The following is a 19362-nucleotide window of genomic DNA, read 5'->3' on the forward strand; positions in this document are numbered from 1 at the left end:
ACAGTGGCTGCCAGTCACCTCGGCCCTGGTACATCCTCGTACTATTTTGCAAGGGAGAGAATGGACTAAACTGTCCACTGACGAGTGGATCAAATCCCTGTCCCCTGCCCCCTCCCAAGTTGAGGCTGACCCTACATCTCTCTATGACAGCTATACTAATTGGCTATGTCCATCCTTGGACGCGATTATACCCCAGAAAGCCCTTAAAGAGAAGACTAAGTCAAGGGACTCACCTTGGTATACCCCCCAACTCAAGGAACTAAAGAGAGTCTGTAGGAAACTTGAAAGAACGTGGAGGGAATCCCGCAGCAATTTAGATAAAGCAAAACATCACGAAGCAATAAAAAAATACAAAGCTGAAATACGAAGCACGAAAGCCTCCTACTTTGAAGGAAAAATTACTAATGCTTCCAACTCCCCGAGAGAAATTATTAAAATTGCTAAATTCCTTACTGACACTCCCCCTATTCCCCTAGACCCCAGTAAAGCTCAAATGCGCTGTGATAAACAGGCCGAATATTTCTACACGAAAATACAGACTATCTCCTCCACTTTTGCCCCACCCAATCTGATCTCGGATGGGGGATCATCTCCACCGCGCACTAGGTCCCACCAATTGGAAGAGTTTCCTCTGCTCAATGATGATTCTCTTGATATCCTTATGAGGAAAGTTAAATCAGGGTCTCCCACTGACCCCGCTCCCCCGTACCATCTAATAAAGATTTCAGATATTATTAGACCTGTTATTCTTAACATACTAAACACCTCTATCACCACTGGCCTAGTCCCTTCAGCATGGAAATGTGCCCAAGTTAGAGCACTGCTGAAGAAACCCACCTTGTATCCGGAAAATATGGCCAACTACAGACCCATTTCTTTACTTCCCTGGGTCAGTAAGCTACTAGAAAAACACATCAATACCTCTATCACTCAATTTTTGGAAAAGAACCATCTGCTCCACGATTCCCAGGCAGGCTTTCGTCCTAAATTAGGAACTGAGGCCGCCCTTCTGAAGGTAACTGAACTGGCTAGGAAACAGATGGACGAAGGCGGCACCACAGCAATTTTGTTGCTTGATCTTAGTGCCGCCTTCGACACTGTTAACACTAGCATTCTCCTTCACCACCTACACCAAATAGGAATCGCAGGAAAGGCCATTCAATGGCTTCAGTCCTTTCTGGAGAACCGTTCCTTTGAGGTAACAGAAGACACCACGCACTCAAAAACCTGGCCTCTCGACCAAGGTGTGCCCCAAGGCTCTGCCTTAAGCCCTACCCTTTTTAATATTTATATGCAACCTCTTGCTGATATAGTGCATTCGTTCGGCTTAGACATAGTGACCTACGCCGACGATACGCAACTGGTTATATCTTTGTATCAGCCCAACACCTCCCCTCACAATCTTAGTAACTGCTTGATAGCGGTTACCCAGTGGATGACCTCCTCGCATTTGAAGCTCAACGGAGAAAAAACTGAGCTAATGATTCTGGGCAATCCTTCCATCTCTAGTCCTCCGCTGGATTGGCCCACATGCTTAGGTACCCCACCGCAATCAAAAACCCACATAAAAAGCTTGGGCATTTGGCTAGATGCCAACTTAAACTTCACACAACAAGCAACTATTCTGTCTGCCACTTGCTTCGGCCTTATGCGCATGCTTAGGAAGGTGTTACCTCTTCTTTCCCCCCAAGCCTGTAGAATAACGGTGCAAGGCATCATCCTGTCCCGTTTGGACTACGGGAATTCCTTATACCTTGGGGCCCCGGTATCTACTACAAGGAAGCTCCAGGTCACTCAAAACGCGGCAGCCCGCCTTTTGCTGGGCCTTAATCATCGTGAATCAGGCACAGCGGCTCTCAAAAAACTTCACTGGCTTCCTATTAAGGCCAGAGTACTGTTCAAATCTATGGGCATCATGCACAAGGCCATGTGGAAGACCGCACCAGCAATGATTTGTTCCTTAGCAACCCCGTATCTCCCCCATCGAACATTGCGATATAGCACCGCTTTTCTGGCCACTATCAATAAGATCAAACGCACCAGATGGGGCGGACGCTCTTTTTCTTGGAATGCCGCCAAGGCCTGGAACACCCTTCCCGCTACCCTTCGCAGCGAAGCGAACCTTCTGCAATTTAGGAAGAAACTGAAAACTTTACTGTTTATTTAATTTAGTCTTCCTTTCCCTGTCCGGTTGGCAATACTTAGCGCTACGAGGCCCCCGGGTTGTTTGCGCTTAATAAAACTCAATTAATAATAATAAGATGGAGATCCAGGGCAAATGTCTCAATCAGTCAGATCCGCGGAATCCATAGCGGTACATAGTATGGTCACAGGTCACGCTGCCTTAATTCGAGATGTCTTTGAAATGGTTTGTTTTCTCCGCTCATGTCCCCAATTCCACAACTCCCTATCCAATTCTTCTAGAAGGGCGGTGGAGTTAGCAACCCTCATTGTTGTGACAGATGACTGGCAGACTCCTACTCCAGGAGAGTTGAGTAAATTGGGACAAGAGAATTGCAGCACCTTTCGGCTGCCAAAAAGAGGAGGTCTTTCTCTGCAATCGAGGACTGCCCCTGGTGGTCTGTACTAGTTCTCCATGCATCTTTACACTATTGTTAGGAAAGAAGGAGCCAGGAATATATGAATGGTAGACTTCAGATGACCCAGAATGAAAGCCACTTCTAGCTTGTGGCTTAGGAAGAAATGCTCTAAATATTTATGGTTCTCACATACTGGTGAAGTTGCTTCTATTTTAAGCATCTTTGCCACTCGACTGGCCTCTTCAAGAAGAAAAGTGACTACATCATCCAGTCAAGGCATCCTAATAAGAGGAAAAAAGGTTCCTCACAGAGTAAGCGCATATATCTGTGTTCAAGTCCAGAGAATACGGAAAGATTTCTATTCATGACGTTTATTGTTTACGATTAGGAGGAAGTGGAACTTCTGACTTCTGGATTTTTATATTTTGTTCTGCATTCCTTTGAATGTAAAAAATACTCTTTTCTTTCTTTTTGAGAGGCTCATCACCTTATCTTCTCTGTTCTGTTCTTTCTCAGTAACTTCAATGAAGATAAGGAGAAGTATGAGATGGAGGCAAGAGCACTGTATCTAAAGAGTTGGGCGAATCTATAGCTGGTAATGGCGCTTCTGAGATGACTGTGCCTTCTAGATGTCATGTTGGCAGGGAGTCATTTTTTTCCATGGGGCTAGTTGGAAACTCTTCAGCAGAGGGTTTGAATACCTGGGAAGTGACAACTTTTAGGATTCTCTTCCACATCCCCATATCCTCACAAGCATCATGGTGCAACCCCTCGTTCTGAAAGGTGCCATGCACCTCCTCCCTTAGACATCCATGTCTCTTAATTTTGAGAAGGATCTCGATGTTGAAGAGCACTAAGTGGGTGGTCCTTGATATTAAGGGCGTAGAAAAGGACTGGATCTACAATTAACATGTCTACATCCACCAGGGGTCAGTATGATATGAACATACGTTTGGGAGTTCTGACAGGAGACCTGGTCACACCCAGGGAAGGTGCGGAGGGTGGTGATTCCCTTGCCCTGCTGGAGCTGGTGAACAACAAGGGCATTCATCCCACTTAGCCTAGATTCAACGTGAGGCACACTCTTTCCTGATATCTGGGCATTGTGTAAGCCATCTCATCAGTTTTTGTGATAAGTTAACGTATGGAACTCCACCACCCCTCGAGACACCTGCACTCTTCTTCACTCACCCTCGCACATACTCCCCGCATCAGAAGAAGTGGCTGCTCCTTCTCCTACATGGCTGCCAAGACCTGAAACGACTTTCCACTCCAGCTCTGTACAGCCCCCTCCCTGGCTGACTTCAGAAAGAGACTCAAGACCTGGCTCTTTGTGGAGACCAGGTGCCCAGATACCCCTAAGGGTGACAGTGATGCGCTCTACAAATGCTGCTTGATTGATTAAGCTGTGATGATGCAGATCCTTCCAAGCCTAATTTCCCTACAAGAATGAAATTTGTTGAAGAGAGTCTCCATGGTGACTCAGGAACTAGACAGCAGTGAATTAATACCTTGAGGTTAAAAGGCACCCACCTCAGGGAAAAAATCATGGTCATCAAGAAAGCATCTAAAGATGATGAGTGAGCTCAAAAGCACCCAGACCAAAATCTAGAACAGGAAAAGAAAGTTGTGAACAGAGACAACTGTATGACTGATCCTTTTGGGGGGGCTAGATTTCCTTACATTTTTAATTTAAAGAGATAAAGCATTGGTGGTTTTAGTCAATAGCAATATAACTTGCTATTCGGTTAAAAAATGCTGCCTTTTATAAGCAAAGTTTATTTATTAATTGAGACACAAAGATGATGAACGGAATGCTGAACAGTGTCTAACATCCATCCCCAGTCACAGATATGGGTTTAATCCATCATTATTTTACGTGCTACACCATTCCAGTTTAGACCCAGCCATACGCAAATTAGTTTTGACCATGTTCCCCATGGGAACAGTCCACTTCGAACTTCCAGGCCCGGTCATCCTTGGACCGGAAAACAAGCATCCTGGGACCGGTTTCAGGATAACACTGTATTCAAGCTAGCCTGGCTGGTGGGGGGGTGATATTGCGAAAGCGGTCCCAGGATGCTTGTTTACAGTCCAGGGAGGGCCTGGTGGTTCAGGCTGGAGTGTTCCCGTGAGGAGCAGGGTAAAGACTGATTTGCATATGGCTGGGTCCAAATTGGGGTGGCATAGTGAGCAAAAGAACAATGGATTAAGCCCAGATCTCTTGAATGGGGGTGAGCGGTTGAAGAACTTTCAGCACTCTGTCCATCATCTTGTTGTGTTGGTTATTTATTAATTGTCTCATTACAGTTCTTAATCAAGGGCTGAGATGCTAATGGGAGCCTCATCTTCGATCAATGACATAGGTAGGTAAACGTCTGAGCAAAACTTCAGGATTCTCCTCTACGACACACGTTGCCTGATGGAAGGTGCCCCAATGCTTTTTAATTAGGTGAGTGTGGCATGCTTCGAACCCTCTCATCATTGTATTACCATTTATGATCCCTAGCACTGCCCTTCAGCACTGGCCACATTCTTCCTAGTATGGACCCCAGCTGTTCACCCCAAGTGAACAGAAATGTCAGCATCCGTATATTGCACACTCTCAGCAATTACTCTACCCACAATAACTTAACTTAATGCATTTCCCTAACCTACTGCTGTTCTTTCTAGAATTACCGCTACGGTGCCACCGCATAACCTGTAAGATGGCAACATTTAAAAGCCAAATGTCTGTCCGTTACATAGCAGAAACTTTTCCTTGCTACTCAGCTGATATCCGATTCTCACCTGCACTTGATGTTGAGTTCTTAGCTGCCCACGGAATTGCTTCATCCCTGACACATATTGTAGGATGCTTCTGACTCCAGTCTGCAAAAGATCACTGCGGTACTGCTCCACAGCCTGAGCAATGCGTGCCTTCTTCCGACGTTGTTCCATAACAAAGTGCACCCAACCATCAAATACCTGCCAAAAGACAACCTTGTAAGTGAGGATAATCCTCATTAATGAATCAATACAGTTAGAGACCCCATAACACAAATACATATAAACACAACTAGAACAAGGATATTCACTGGCTTCACTTTTTAATACTTTTTGGAGTCTGCCTAGGGTTTTGTATGGCTTCACAGTCATATAATTTCCTTTATTTCAATTTGCTATCAAAAGAAGGATCATCTCTTCTAACTTCAGGTCTAAACTCACAGCTAGCCCTGAAATCAACGTGCAGGCAGGAATAATCTCTTCTAGCTCTAGCACCTAAAAAAAGCTGAGATCTTTGGTCAAGGCACTCAATCCGTCTTTATACAAAGGTGTTGTCTCTCAATCTTTTAAAACAGACAATCATCACAGACTTATTGAAAAAGTGCTGGTTAGACTCCATTCTACGTAGCAACGTCTGCCCGACTGTGCAATTGTGCTGTGTGACCATGATTTAAGGAAAAAGCAATAAATGTACACCTAAGGGCTTATTTGGAGGACTACAACGTAATGGCTCTCCATCAGTTAGGTTTTCACTCAAGGCATGGGAGAGAAAGAGGTGGAGATATGGGACAATTTACTTGCAACCGTAGACCAGGAAAGCTTTCCCCTATTGGTCATGTTTGATTCATCATTAACTTCTGACACGGTTACCCATTCACTCTTGCTGGGGTGCGTTTCATCTGTGTCACTTTTGCTAAAGCCTCTGATCAGACAATATGCTGAACTGCCTCGTACCTTGAGGGTTCCTCCTGTAAGTCGATTGTGGGGTCCCACAAAGGTCCTCGACCCCCCCGCCCCCAACTGATTCGTTTTACAATTTATCTCAGACCCTTGTTCCACCCTTTTTAATGAACAACTTGAATTCCACTCCTATCCTGGTGTAATCAAATTCGATTTTGAGGTTGTAGGAAAATGGATTAGTATTTGGAGCAGAAAAATGTCCATGTCAAAGGATATATGTCCACAAACTAAATAAAATAACCTGTGTTCAATCCCTGGTAACATGACAGAAAGAATTCAGGCTTATATCAAAGACAATGTGTAGAATATTTAAGCAATGCATACACAGAAGCAAACATCACACAAAACACAATAAAAAATATTTATGAGTAGAAAATAAAAACTTCAAAACTCCAATAAGGGAAACCAGAGAAATGACTTTTTAAAGATTTAAATAGAAATAGTGTATAAAAAATGCAAAGCGCCTATGACAGTGGATGGAAGAGGTAGACCAAGAACTAGGCGCAATTTGAGGTTGGCTGATGGGAGCCCTGGTCACATACAACAAGTGGTCGTGGTGAAAGTCTGAAAGTCAAAATGTTCAATGAAGTAAAGGACTTTATCACTTTTTGAGGGGAAAAAACCTCCCTGAGCAGGCTGTTGCTGAACTGTAGCGCAGTCGTGGAATTTGAAGACCAGATACTTGAAGCCGGTTGGATCAGCTGGAGCTCTGACATATCAGAGATTTCTTGCAGAAGTTTTTTTAAGTTCCAATGCAGAATGAGACTTAGCGTTTTTTCTGAGGTGCTGGAAGCATTGAACTTGGTGAAGCTGAAATTCAAACAGACACCATGGAACTGCTGGTCGATTAGTTTTCCTGCAGGTTCTGCTGGAGCTCTGGAGGATAAGTTTCTCAAAGTTTCCATACTTTCTTCTGATGCCCAAACAACCACAGTTGTACACTTTTAAGGCCCCCTTGCATCAGGGTAGGGCACTTACAGTCGCAGGGTATCAGGCAGAGGTCAAATGCAAAGTCCAGTTGCGCCTGGTCAGCTGGGGATTTCCAGGAAAAAGCCCATTGTGTCCATGTAGCCACACAGGGAGTCAGCCAACTGATCCTTGTAGCCCACCTCTATGTTGTTGGTACATGAGGAAGCAGATTCAGTCTTTAAGGGCTCCTCCTAGTTCACAGACAGCAGGCATGGCCTCTTCTGATCTATGGCAAGCCTAGAAATGTTTTTGAGGAGGTGCCTTGGGGGTACCACTCTTATGCCTGGCAATGGTTAGTAGGTGGTGAATCTGGAGTACTCTCTAAACAATCAGGTAAAATATTCCAGTGGTAACACTGTCCACTTTTTCAGCAGTTACTCTTTGAGCTATTGCAAAAAATCCAACAGAGCCCTTCACTTTAAATATTCAGGATAAGCAAATTCTTCTCCCCTTGGACAAAGCCTATGAGAACAACCTGAGGTGCGGCCAGTGGAATGAGAAGTCCCCTCCTCTGTGGTCACTCAAAACCAGTTGTGGGGTAATTTTCTTTCTGCTGAGTTTGGTGCCAGCCTAACTTGAGGGACAAAAGAGGGGCAATTTCCTAGTGTTCTGTAACATTTAATTACAAGAGGGAAGACCCCCATAAATTCAATTCCTAGGTCTACCCCAACTGGGGTCCTTGCGAGGGGAAGAAAACACCTCCCAATCCAACTCTATTGTCCCTGCCCTGGGAGCAGTTTCCACAACTTTTTTATTACACATATTCAGGACAAGGACAGGTTGGGTATTTGCTAGAGAGCTTATGCTAATTATTTTTCAGCAGGTTCAGGCAGGGTAAAGGTAACTTTCTAAAAGTTACCATCACATATATTTAACAAAAAAGAGACTTTATCATTAGATTGGTGTTTCTCAAATATGTCTGTAGCTGGTAAAGTCAACAGTTATAGACTAAACTGTATAATAAATACTTCCACTTTTCTTATGTGCCACTTAAAGTCTGGCCAGTGACAATGGCATTCATAATATCACACATGATCAACACTTAAATATATTGGGCAGCAAGGTGTGCTTGGTGAATTATTTACTATTTAAAATCAGGTTTCCCTGCTTGTCAAAACTGTGATTTTGGCAGGCCTGGGCAGCAGGGTTCAAGCTGCTGCTGCTGTGAGGCTACACATGGTAGGCCATGTTTTCACTGTAGTGTATGGCACAAAAGGTGCTGCAGTCCGCTAGTAACTTTCCATGTAATGTGTATATTTCTACACCATGTACTATGGCCTTCTATGAGCTTTAAAAGTGCGAATCAAGTTGTAAGATAATTTCAACAGATTTTAAGTGCCAGACCACATAAACTGGGCGCTGAGTATCGGTATCCTAAGGTTAGAGTTCAAGATTACCAATAGGTAAGTACCAAAAAAATAGAAAACTGGGGATGACCACTATAAAGGGGTCACTTTGCAACATAGGTGTAAGGTCCATCTGATTTATTTGAAAAGGAGATAATGATTGTGGTTACAGCACCTTTACTCATGCTCTATCCATTTTCCAACAACCTACCTTAGGAATATTGACTAAGCAGTCGGATACAGTAAGACATCTAGGGATCATCCAGAATGGCATAGGACTTTTGCTCATTATACTAAGTGATCAATAGCTGCTGGGTCACCTAGCACAGATGGTCATAGTCCTACCCCAACACACTGATCATTACATACTCCTGCACAAGGATAGCTCATTATCTGTCAATGCCAAATCTGTAAAGACTGGACCAGCAAGAGGAAAATTGTCTATATATTGGTTAAAAGTTGTAATATCTCGGTAAGTAAGAGGCAACACCTTTGTAAAACATCTAGAAGGCTTACGATGATGAGAGAGGTGCCACTATAAATACATAAATGCGTGTACGCTTACTCTTGTTTTCCTATTGTACGGAAACACCTACTTTAATAAAGGTATTTTCTTTTTAAACTGTGCAGTATTCTTCACTTTCTACCAGTAGATTCCCATCATTTGGTGGTCAAAGCCCCGATCAATTCCAACTTGTTCATCGAAACACCCTGTAGGGATGCCTCCTAAAGCACCAGTCAATTGGGGTTATCTTTGGCCTTCAGAATAGGACAGACTCTTTTTGAAGGGAGCCCTGAACTGGTTGCCCGTCGGAAAAGCTATCTAACTCGTAACATCATCAAGTACTGCCCAAGCCGTCCAATCAGTTGTGTGATCTCTCTATGCTGACCATTCACAGAACCAACTTCAGGTCCCGAGGAGGACGAGGATTTTCAATCTGAAAATGGCTCTCACTCAAGGTTTTGTCCCTGAAGGGTGCAAAATAAATAACTAGAATAAATGAGTAAAGGCACATGTGAAAAAGAAATAGGGGATAAACTCTCCAAGACATTGAACACCGATATAGACATGAAGAGCAGATACATTACAACAAATATCAAAGTTCCTGACATTGAACAGCAGAGGCATTCTCTGCAACAAAAACCACTCAGTGCACACCCCATCATATAAGAATGACATTGTGTGTGTTTCAAGCACAATAGTAAGTCTGTGTTACCTTGCCCTGAAGTGACAAGGACCAGTGCCAGAGCGCACGCACTGTTAGCTTCCTCTCGCACTGTTTTTCCAAAACCTGAAAGAAAAAATAAAAACCATCCTCATCAAGCCTCAAACATATGTCCCCCTTATTAATGAATACCAGCACACTATGCCACCCAGAAGAATAAGGGCTGCTAAGGTACTTTATAGGCATGTAACGGCATGCGCAGTTCCGATACGGAGACCCACAACAGAATGCCCATGGACCTAAATCGAAAAGGAAGTAGATGCCACAACTGCAGGAATGTGGAACACATAGTTCTGGCAATGCATACCAAACATTATTTGCAGGGTATGTTGGCCTAGAGACCTTTGAAGGCCTCTCAGTCCATCTAGCTTTTACTGAGAATGAATAACTGGTTTCTTCTATATGCCACTGAATCAGTGCCTGGATGGGTGGCAATGCATATAGCCTTGATATAGCATTGGCGGTGTCTGTATTTTGAGGAAATATCTTTGGCTGTTGGTCCTGGTTCCACAAGAGTTCTAAGGGGCTCTCTATATTATTTCGTTTTTTTGTCCTTTTCAAATTATCACGTGTCAAATGCCTGCACATAATTATACTTTATTATAATGTTTGGAGGTTTATACTTACATATTGTCAAGGTCTATAGGAACCTTGATAGTTATCGTTGACCTGTTTAGTTGTTTGTAAAGGCTATATACACCATAGAGTTTTAAATAACATTTCCCAAAAGATTTTTGACTTTTACTAACATTAGCAAAAAGACTGATATTTTCAAGATGTTTTATGACTTTGTGTTATCTTAGTGAATATAGTACAGCCTTCATGTGGCCGGCAAGGAGATGGTACATGTGGGAAATCAGGGCTACAACTGCAATGGAAATTAATCTAGCACATGCAATTGCAGTGCCTGTCCCCTGGGGGGGGGGGGGGGGGGGGGGGGAGTACACGGTATGCTTATTTTACTACCCTTTGTAGGAGCCAAGTCTATCTGGAATACAGATGGTTGGGACAGAGGATTGCACCTAGTAGTGCTGCAGGCAAGGGCCTTATGATGCCACTGTGACCTCTGTGGTGGTTGATCCTTTGACAGTTGTTGAATAGAGGGTTTTCAACTGGAGCAGCAAGTGACTCAATGGGAACTGCATATGTGCCCTGGAGATGCAACAGCATTTTTGCAGCTTTGCCCCTTGTGGTCATCTTGCTGGCACGCGGACTCGCAGATGCTAGTCGAGCTGGAGCTCACAGCCGACCACATGAAGTAATTCTAGCAAACTCACATTGGCCTCATGCCTGCAATGTGCTTCAGCGAGCGGGCTGTTCATTTCTTTGAATCTATCTGGACACTGAAGCTGCTATGGCTTCAGTCCGACTTAGCTGTGCAAAGTACATTACAACAGTATGGACATACTGTATCTAAGGCTCTAGTGTTACACAGCACATTCTAAGCATGAAGAGCAGTCTATCTCCATCTCAGCAGGGTTCATAAGCATAGATCTTCACCACAGTCTTAGATACATAGTCCTTAAAAGGAAGACAGCCAATGTGTCCATCTCTGATCCTCTCCTTTTCTAATGCCAGTGTGTCAGAGCTATTTCAAGTAAAGAAAACATTCTGAAAGGGCCAGCTAATTTGTCGTCATAGGGACTTTTGGCTCAGCCCAATGCACATTTAAATTCAATGTTAGTCTCAAACATGCAAGGAGTATTTCCTTTTCTGTTCCACGGGGACCATTGCTCCATGGAACTGTCACCTTCCTCTTCTGGATTCCAAGTATACAGCTGTTGTTCACAGCACAAAGCCCCAGAAAGGGAGGTAGCCCATACCTTCATGCAAAGGATTTGCCTTACATTGAGGCATCAGTCACTAATCAAGTATTGTACCTTCAGCTGCTGGAACTAGTTCAGTTTCAGCCAAGTGGAACAAATGGCCCTTCCTCAGAATGATGATTCAAAGACAGGCAGTCTACTTGACTTAAAGAATTCCAAAGGGAAAGTGGATCTCATGGGAACTGGTAGGAAGAGAGCAGACTGGCAATTCTAACTACAACAAATCATATGGATCAGGCTCAACGTTGGAAAAACATGCACATAGGTGGTGACCCTCAACCTGGATACTCTTGTTCCCTTGTTTACATGTAATCCAGCATGCACATGTTCATTTCACATATAATCAAGAGAGTTGAGGGGGATCAGTAGTGATCTACTAAACAGATTTTCTAGGGTGCGTGAGCAGGGAAAAGGTATGCACCCCAATACTATCCTTGGCCCAATCATTAGGATGAGAAGTTGGGAAATCAATTTCAAAATATATCCTTAAAAGTACCAAGATTTTCTCAATTAAAACGGACAAATCCAGAGTAAAGAAAGATATCTAAGTACAACGTTGCCAAGGCACCGAAGCTATTTTGGTAGCAGCAACGTGTGCAGATGCCTGACCTGCTGTACATAAATTGAGAATTCAACACAACACCATCATATTAACGCATCAATCTACACCCAGTTACCGAACCCTCCATACACCACTAAACCAAAACATCTCTCTCCACTTCGCATTTGCACACCATCAGGTGTGGGTTAAGTTTCATGTACCTGTTTCTTCCACCAGCAGAAGGAAGACCGGCTGATTCTTTGGGCCTTTAGCCACTCGCCACGGCTCTGCAGCAGCTGTAATAAGAACAACATAATTATTCATCTCTTGAATCCTTCATAACTCAGACTGCAGGTGCATGCAAATAGAATGACAAAAAGTACCATCAGGTAAGTCAAATTCACCTTCACTCATTTTTCCTATCTACTGCAGAATCTACTTTAACTTTCTCAACTATCATTGATTTTAGTGCTTCACTAGCTTGGAGCATGGAGTTTTTCTTCAACACCCCCCAATGTTATCTATCATCCATTCAAACAACATGTGCCCGATGAGGGTTGAACATGTTCTTTTTTTTAAATAGTTGCCAAATCATTTCCTCCATTACCAGGCAGCGCAGGCACATCAAACATTCAAAAAACATTGTAGAGTGAAACTATTCAGATATTTGCTACCAAAACCTGCTCCAGAGTGTGATCTAAGTTGAAAATTAAACAATAGATCTAAATTGAATATCACCTGACCAGAATGAGTCACATCATTAGGAGTGAGACAGATCAAGGCCATAGAATTAAATGAAAAATCTGGTCATATAGGAAATAATGAAACAAGATGTGCTAGTTTTCACAATACTGTATCGCTTGCCATATTAAAACAACAACTGGATTAATTAAATCCCATATTGTGGATAGAAATTAGAACATATACTACAGCATGTGTAAAGGCAATACATGAGGCTGTCCTACAAACAGACCAGCTGGCACCCCTTCCATATTTATCATTTTCTATTTTCATTATAGTTTGTGTGTCTATTCTGAGTGTCAGCTGTGATAACAGCAAATTCCCACAACGTGCCTCTGCCTGAGCAGTGGCTCAAAAAATGTATTCTTAGTTTTCTAGATACTACACGGACCAAAACCAAGTCTGGTCAAAATCAAGTCAGTTTGTAAATTCACTCATCCGCCCCAACCTGAAGCCATGAATATAACAAGAACACAGTCGGGTGGAGCACCCACTCCTACCTGAATGGACAGCAAATGCTCTCAGACTTGGAAGCCCCAAAAGATGATGAGACTCTTACAATAAACTACTGCAACATTTGCATCTGCAAATGTCCTCCAAGTCCACGGAGGGAGGGCGCAGGCACAGACCACAACAGGATGAACTTCAAGAAGGTACGAAGGCTGGTTTTAAAGTTTCATCATGCAATTTATTCTTCACCAAATAGAACAGACAAGTGTCCGCCTCAGATGCGTTTCAATCGCGATCTTGATCATATATATATATATATATATATATATATATATATATATATATATATATATATATATATATATATATATATATATATATACAGACATATATATATATATCTGTTTGTGCAGAGATGAGGGAGAGCTTTAACTCTTGCTATACAGCAGTGATGCTCACATGAAACCTGATCTGGCTACTTTGAACCTATGAGCGTGTTTGTCTTAATTTGGGAAGCAGTGTCTACTGTGCTGCACATCATCATAAGGCAGTGACTTTAAGTCCAGTGAGACCTTTGCGACAGCTGAACTCACCCCTCCACAACCTGCTGGATTCAGATTCTGAGCACATCCCACGTGGGGAATCAGGATGAAGTCCCATGAGAGACCAGGACTGACACATGGTGGCACGCAGTGTGTGAATCTTTCGCCTGGGGGCACACTCTACGAAGACAGCATCCCAAGCAAACACCTCAGATGAGTGTTTCACGGTGCTTTGTTGCCCTGAAGCGCCACACGCTGTGCCCACAGACCAGACGTTAACTGCCGTGTGTGACTCAAAGGGCCCTTTGCCCTCAGGCCAAGGAAAACTCAGAAGACTGTGAAAAAATGTTTATATAGATTGAGTGGTCCAGTCACATGGACAGTTGTACACTTTATTCCCAGAACTCCGGAAAGAGCATGCATGGAAATATTACATACCGTTCACCTAACTAAAAAAAGAAACAGAGATTCGATAGCATTTATTATAGCGCCAACAGGATGAAATAAATGAATTGGCATTAATAGCAATCCAAGTGTTACACAATAATAATGACTTGCGAGCTAAAGGCAGAGCCAGCTGCTTTGCCATGCACACATTACAAAATCATTATACTTTCGCAAGATAATGAGATGTCGTCTACATGAGAACCAATGGAGGAATTTAAAATTGATTTACAGTCAGTTAATGTTGGGTTCACATGGTATAGAATGGAGTGTGGAAAAGGTTGTTGCCCATTTGCATCAGAAGATTGAAAGGTCTCACAGATTGTTGTACCTTTTATATCCAACTGCTCCAACATCCCTTGAGAAACCCCCACCATATGCACCCACAAAACAGCTGCACCCACAGAAGCCTTATAAAGCACAGAACAAGGACGGAAAAGACAAAACCGATAGATTCAGAGGATATTATTGGGCACTCTATGTAAAGTAGCAAAGCAAGACTCATCTAATAGTATCAAAGAGTTACAAAGGCATTAGTACACGCAAAATTGACAAACATTGGCAAGCGATACTACGAAAAATCCACCAAGAATGCCTGAATACACCTAGAAGGCCCTTTAAATGAATGCCATTCCACATCAGACCACAACTATGCTACCAGATCTAATGCTAATAGGACCAGCCGTAGTCCTTCCACGCCCCCCGACTGCCATACACACTCACTCCCAGTAAAAAATGCAACATATCAAGTGCGTACAAAGGAGATATAAATAAGGAGATAATTTACCAATCTCTGCCAAAGCAAAAGAAAGACATGTATAATAGACTTACCATCATGCTGTACGACAAATACAAGATATAAGATGAACAGAACTTAAACGGAGATGAGGCAGCAGCATTATTAAAGAAAACCCAAAACCCACACAAACAGTACAGGATTAACTACCTTCACGTTACCAATATCAGGCACTGCAAACAACCCAAAATCCCTACATGCAGTGGTGTACACAAAATGACAGTCTCAAAAATAATAGCAAGGATAAAATATCAGATCCTCTTACAGCAGACATGATGTATGAAACATGTCAAGAAAAACATAAAAGTTTCCTAGCTAAGATTACCATTGTGTTTTCAAATATTATTTTTTTACTACTGGGGGAGGTCTGCCCAATCCAGAGCATGTGGGGTGAGTATACGGCAGAAATACAAAATGCCAGCTTTAAAAATATGTAAAAAATTGCAAAAGGAAGTTATTAATTATTGTAGTCAGTTAGATCCCCTCTCCATAGTGAAAACGTAAGCTAAATCTGAAAAGTAGATGTTTTTGAGAACACAGAAAAAATGTCAACCATTAAATGCAGTGCATGGTCTAGACACCACAGAGGAAACATTGTTTAGGGTGGTTACAATGCTTATACTTCCCCATGCTCGATTGTTCTAAGGAGGGCTAGAAGTTATTATGCTTGACTGTTGTTGAGTTTGATTTTCATAAACTGATGATAGTGATTGATCCCACTGATCAGGACACACAGTACATTCTGCCTTAAATTATAACTTCACTTTGATGACGTTTGTTTGATACATTGTAGGCTTCAAACCATTTTAAGCTCCTTGATTAATTCCTATTTCAAAGACAGGCTTCATCAAGGTGTCTTTAACAAAGGTTTTGTGTGACACTTTGTCCTGAAGTTGGTGTTAAGTACTCATTAGCTGCCTGGAGACTGAAACGTTGACATACTGACCACTACAAACGCACCTGTATGAACTTTAAAACCCTTTTACAAGGAAAGGACTCTTGGAGGGTTGGAAGAATATTAATATTTTTGCTGAGTGGTCGCCTACCCCGTTAAGGGTCACAACTTGGACTACATGATAGCTTTGTCATCTTTGATCTTTTGAGACATTGGGTAGGTGCTGTGTTCTTGACCCTAAACAAAGATGGATTGTTAAATAAATGCATACATCGGTTATACTAAAGATGTAAACCAATTATAATTTGTTTCTAGATGAACAACTAATGGATATAATTGTATGTACTATCAATTTGGCAGTAGGATGGGATATTATATTTACAAATCCTCCGACTATTCGTAAAATTATTCCTTCAGGAGATGCCTTTTTTGAACCCTTCAGATAATGTTGCCTGCCTGGGTTGACTATTATCACAATCTCCACTCTGATGACCTTACTGATACAACTAAGGTGACGTCCAATACTATCTCTCGGATTAATACAGATGCCAATCCGATGTTGGATATTGCGGACATTGCCCAGTCTCTTAACTCTGTCTTGCGCCGATGAGCGGCCAGACCAGATGGCATCCCAGCAGACATATTTATTTCTGATATAGAGACCTGGTCATATTATATTTTAGTTCTGGTCAATGCAATTGCAGCTGGGCCCAGTTGATGGAAAGGATACCTGTTTGTAAAGGTGTTTGTCAGTGCTGTGTCCTGGTTCCCACTTTCTTTTCACTTTTTAATAACAACATTGTTCATTTTTTAACACAAGTGGAAGCGGACGCTCTATCTCTGGCATGTATTAAAATTCCAATCCTCTTCACGAATGACACCATGTTGCTCTCCAAGACTCCGTGTGGGCTTCAGAAACTTTTGACTCGCTTTAATGAGTGTTGTGCCGCACAGGGCCTGGAGATCAGCACTTCTAAAACGAAATTGACGATTTTTAACCAACACAAATCTTTCAAGGGCACTCTATGCTGGGGGGGGGGGGGGGGGGGGGGGTGAGTACCTCTCAAAATGGTCGATTCCATTGCATATCTATGGGTTACACTCACAAAGGGAATGTGCTGGCGTCTCCATATCAATAAGGCAACTACTAAACTCGGACAGATTTTGTGTGCGATACTGATGAATTTTTTATATCCTATACCAAACCCATTTCGCCGGTGCTCAAGATCTACAAGGCTAGGGCTTTGGATTCCACTTTATATGGAACTGAACAATGGGCTTTTTCTAAACACAACGATCTTATTAGAACAGAGAATAAATCCCTCAGAAATATTGTTTCCCTTCCATTTAGTACCCCGTCACATCCACTGTTAAGTGACTTGGGAGTTTCAGGAATGTTGATGGAAATCAGAATACGGCCCCATCTGTATTGGAGACGTCTATAGAACACTGCCAAAATTGCCCACTAAGTGGAAAGTTTAAAAGACGTTATGAAGGTTGATCTAAAACATAAATATCCTTGGCTTTCGAATATGAAGTCAACATTGTATTCGCTAGGGTTGCATGATCTATGGGATAATCCAACTTCCATTGCTTTCCATCTAAGGCCATCCTGAAAACACACTGCTGGACACTGGTGGTGTCGAAGGAATCGCTCGCTAAGAGCAGCTAACCTTAAACTGGCTAACAACTTTATTGATATAAAGCCAACTTGCGGGTTAGAGCCATTTTAGAATTTTGTGTCTGCCCTACTGCATAAGAAATTATATTTCCAGTTTCAAATTGGTATTCTACCTCTTAGAGTGTTTACTTCTGGGTAGGATGGCAGAGGAGACACTTATTGCACTATTTGCAACTTCACAGAAGAAAGTATTCCCTGTGTTTTGCTTGTATGCCCAGGGTATATTTTCCCCTGGCACACTTGGCTAGCACTCAGATGCAGGCTATTAGGAGTACAGACCCATCAAACTGCCCTTAGCATCCTCCGGTCAGATTCCTGCCCAGTAATAGCTATTTCCATCTTCAAACTTCTAGGTGCCATGTTTGGTGCTCCGCAGCAAGGTTCTTCGTCACCAATCTACTTGACTTTATTTAAGTGTATCGTTAGGATATATGTGTTTAATTGTTCTGATAACTACCTGTTATGATGGCAATCTCATCTTTTATTTTAGGAAGCTGTGTATATTTTATTCTATTTAGACAGTTAATGATTTAATCATGAATTATTGTGCACTTATTACACAACATGCCATACTGTATTTATGCTTCTTAACTTGTCTTGTTAGAGTACTTTGTAAGTACGTCTTACTTTTTATATATATATATATATAATGTTTGTACTTTTATGGCCCTGGTGGCCGAAATAAAGTGATTTGAACTGAACTACTCCTTTAGGAGACATCTTTTGTTTTTAGATTTGTACCCAGACTCCTTAGGAATTATTGAGTTGTACTATTGTGTGGAACGGATTCAGATCCAGAGCATATCCCACAAAACCAGACGAAGTCTCATGAGAGACCAGACTGATACATATGACCAGGATATCGGACCATAAAATGACCACTGCTTACAATGCAATAAGAGAATAGACATTTAATAATAGTGGACTGTCCTGGTGAATGTTTTGCTTTGCAGCATTATTGATGAGATGGATGCCCAACTTCTTTGCTTACTGTGTTTTGACTATTGTTGTATAAAATTAAATTGAAAGAGTGCAACATTTTTACGTCTATCACAATAGGGCAAACCTAGCTTTTGTCTGTGGTTAAAAGAATAAACGGTCCTATCTGAAAGGACTAAAATGAAACTTTGTAAATATAACGGATATCATTCAGTGAGCAGGAGCATATTCAATGAAGAGTGGAGCAAGTATAACATGACCCTGGTACAACTTCAAGAAGAGGCACAAACTACTCAAAACATGATTTCATCACAAAAATACACCCTAGATACAGAAACTGGTCTTTGACAGGCCCTGAACTGAATGTAAAGTGGTGATGAACTCAGAGCTCACTTTGGACGTACCTAGCAGGCTCTAGGCAGAGGAGCTATTTTTTTGTTGAGTGGGAAGAAATATTGACCCCACTGCTCCCTTCGGCTGTATAAAGGGGCTGCACTTTAGGCAAGGTCCTATGCTGATGGATGATCGGTCAAGCCAGAGCCCTTTTCAGCAGTGGCTAGAGACTCAAGAGCCCACTGGGCTCAATCTTCAGCCCTGCCTAATTTTGTCTGTGCGCTGGCCTTAGACTTGCCCTCACATTTCCACATTGTAAACAGAACACCGGTTTCCATGGGCCAAAGGATATGCCACAACCACACCC

General features: G+C 42.3%; 1 protein-coding gene across 1 annotated transcript in view; it reads right to left on the reverse strand.

Annotated features, from left to right (window-relative positions):
• The window catches only part of SFI1 (SFI1 centrin binding protein), a 597461-nt gene that overhangs the window by 224204 nt on the left and 353895 nt on the right, over positions 1-19362 (reverse strand). Inside the window, exons 23-25 of the mRNA XM_086942824.1 lie at positions 12396-12470; positions 9799-9873; positions 5331-5507 (exon numbers count right to left, since the gene is read on the reverse strand). Of these exons, the coding sequence (XP_086798950.1) occupies positions 5331-5507; positions 9799-9873; positions 12396-12470 (327 nt within the window). The remainder of the gene's footprint in view (positions 1-5330; positions 5508-9798; positions 9874-12395; positions 12471-19362) is intronic.

This window comes from Lissotriton vulgaris, chromosome 11, assembly GCF_964263255.1.
Source record: "Lissotriton vulgaris chromosome 11, aLisVul1.2, whole genome shotgun sequence".
In the NCBI taxonomy this organism is placed as follows: domain Eukaryota; kingdom Metazoa; phylum Chordata; class Amphibia; order Caudata; family Salamandridae; genus Lissotriton; species Lissotriton vulgaris.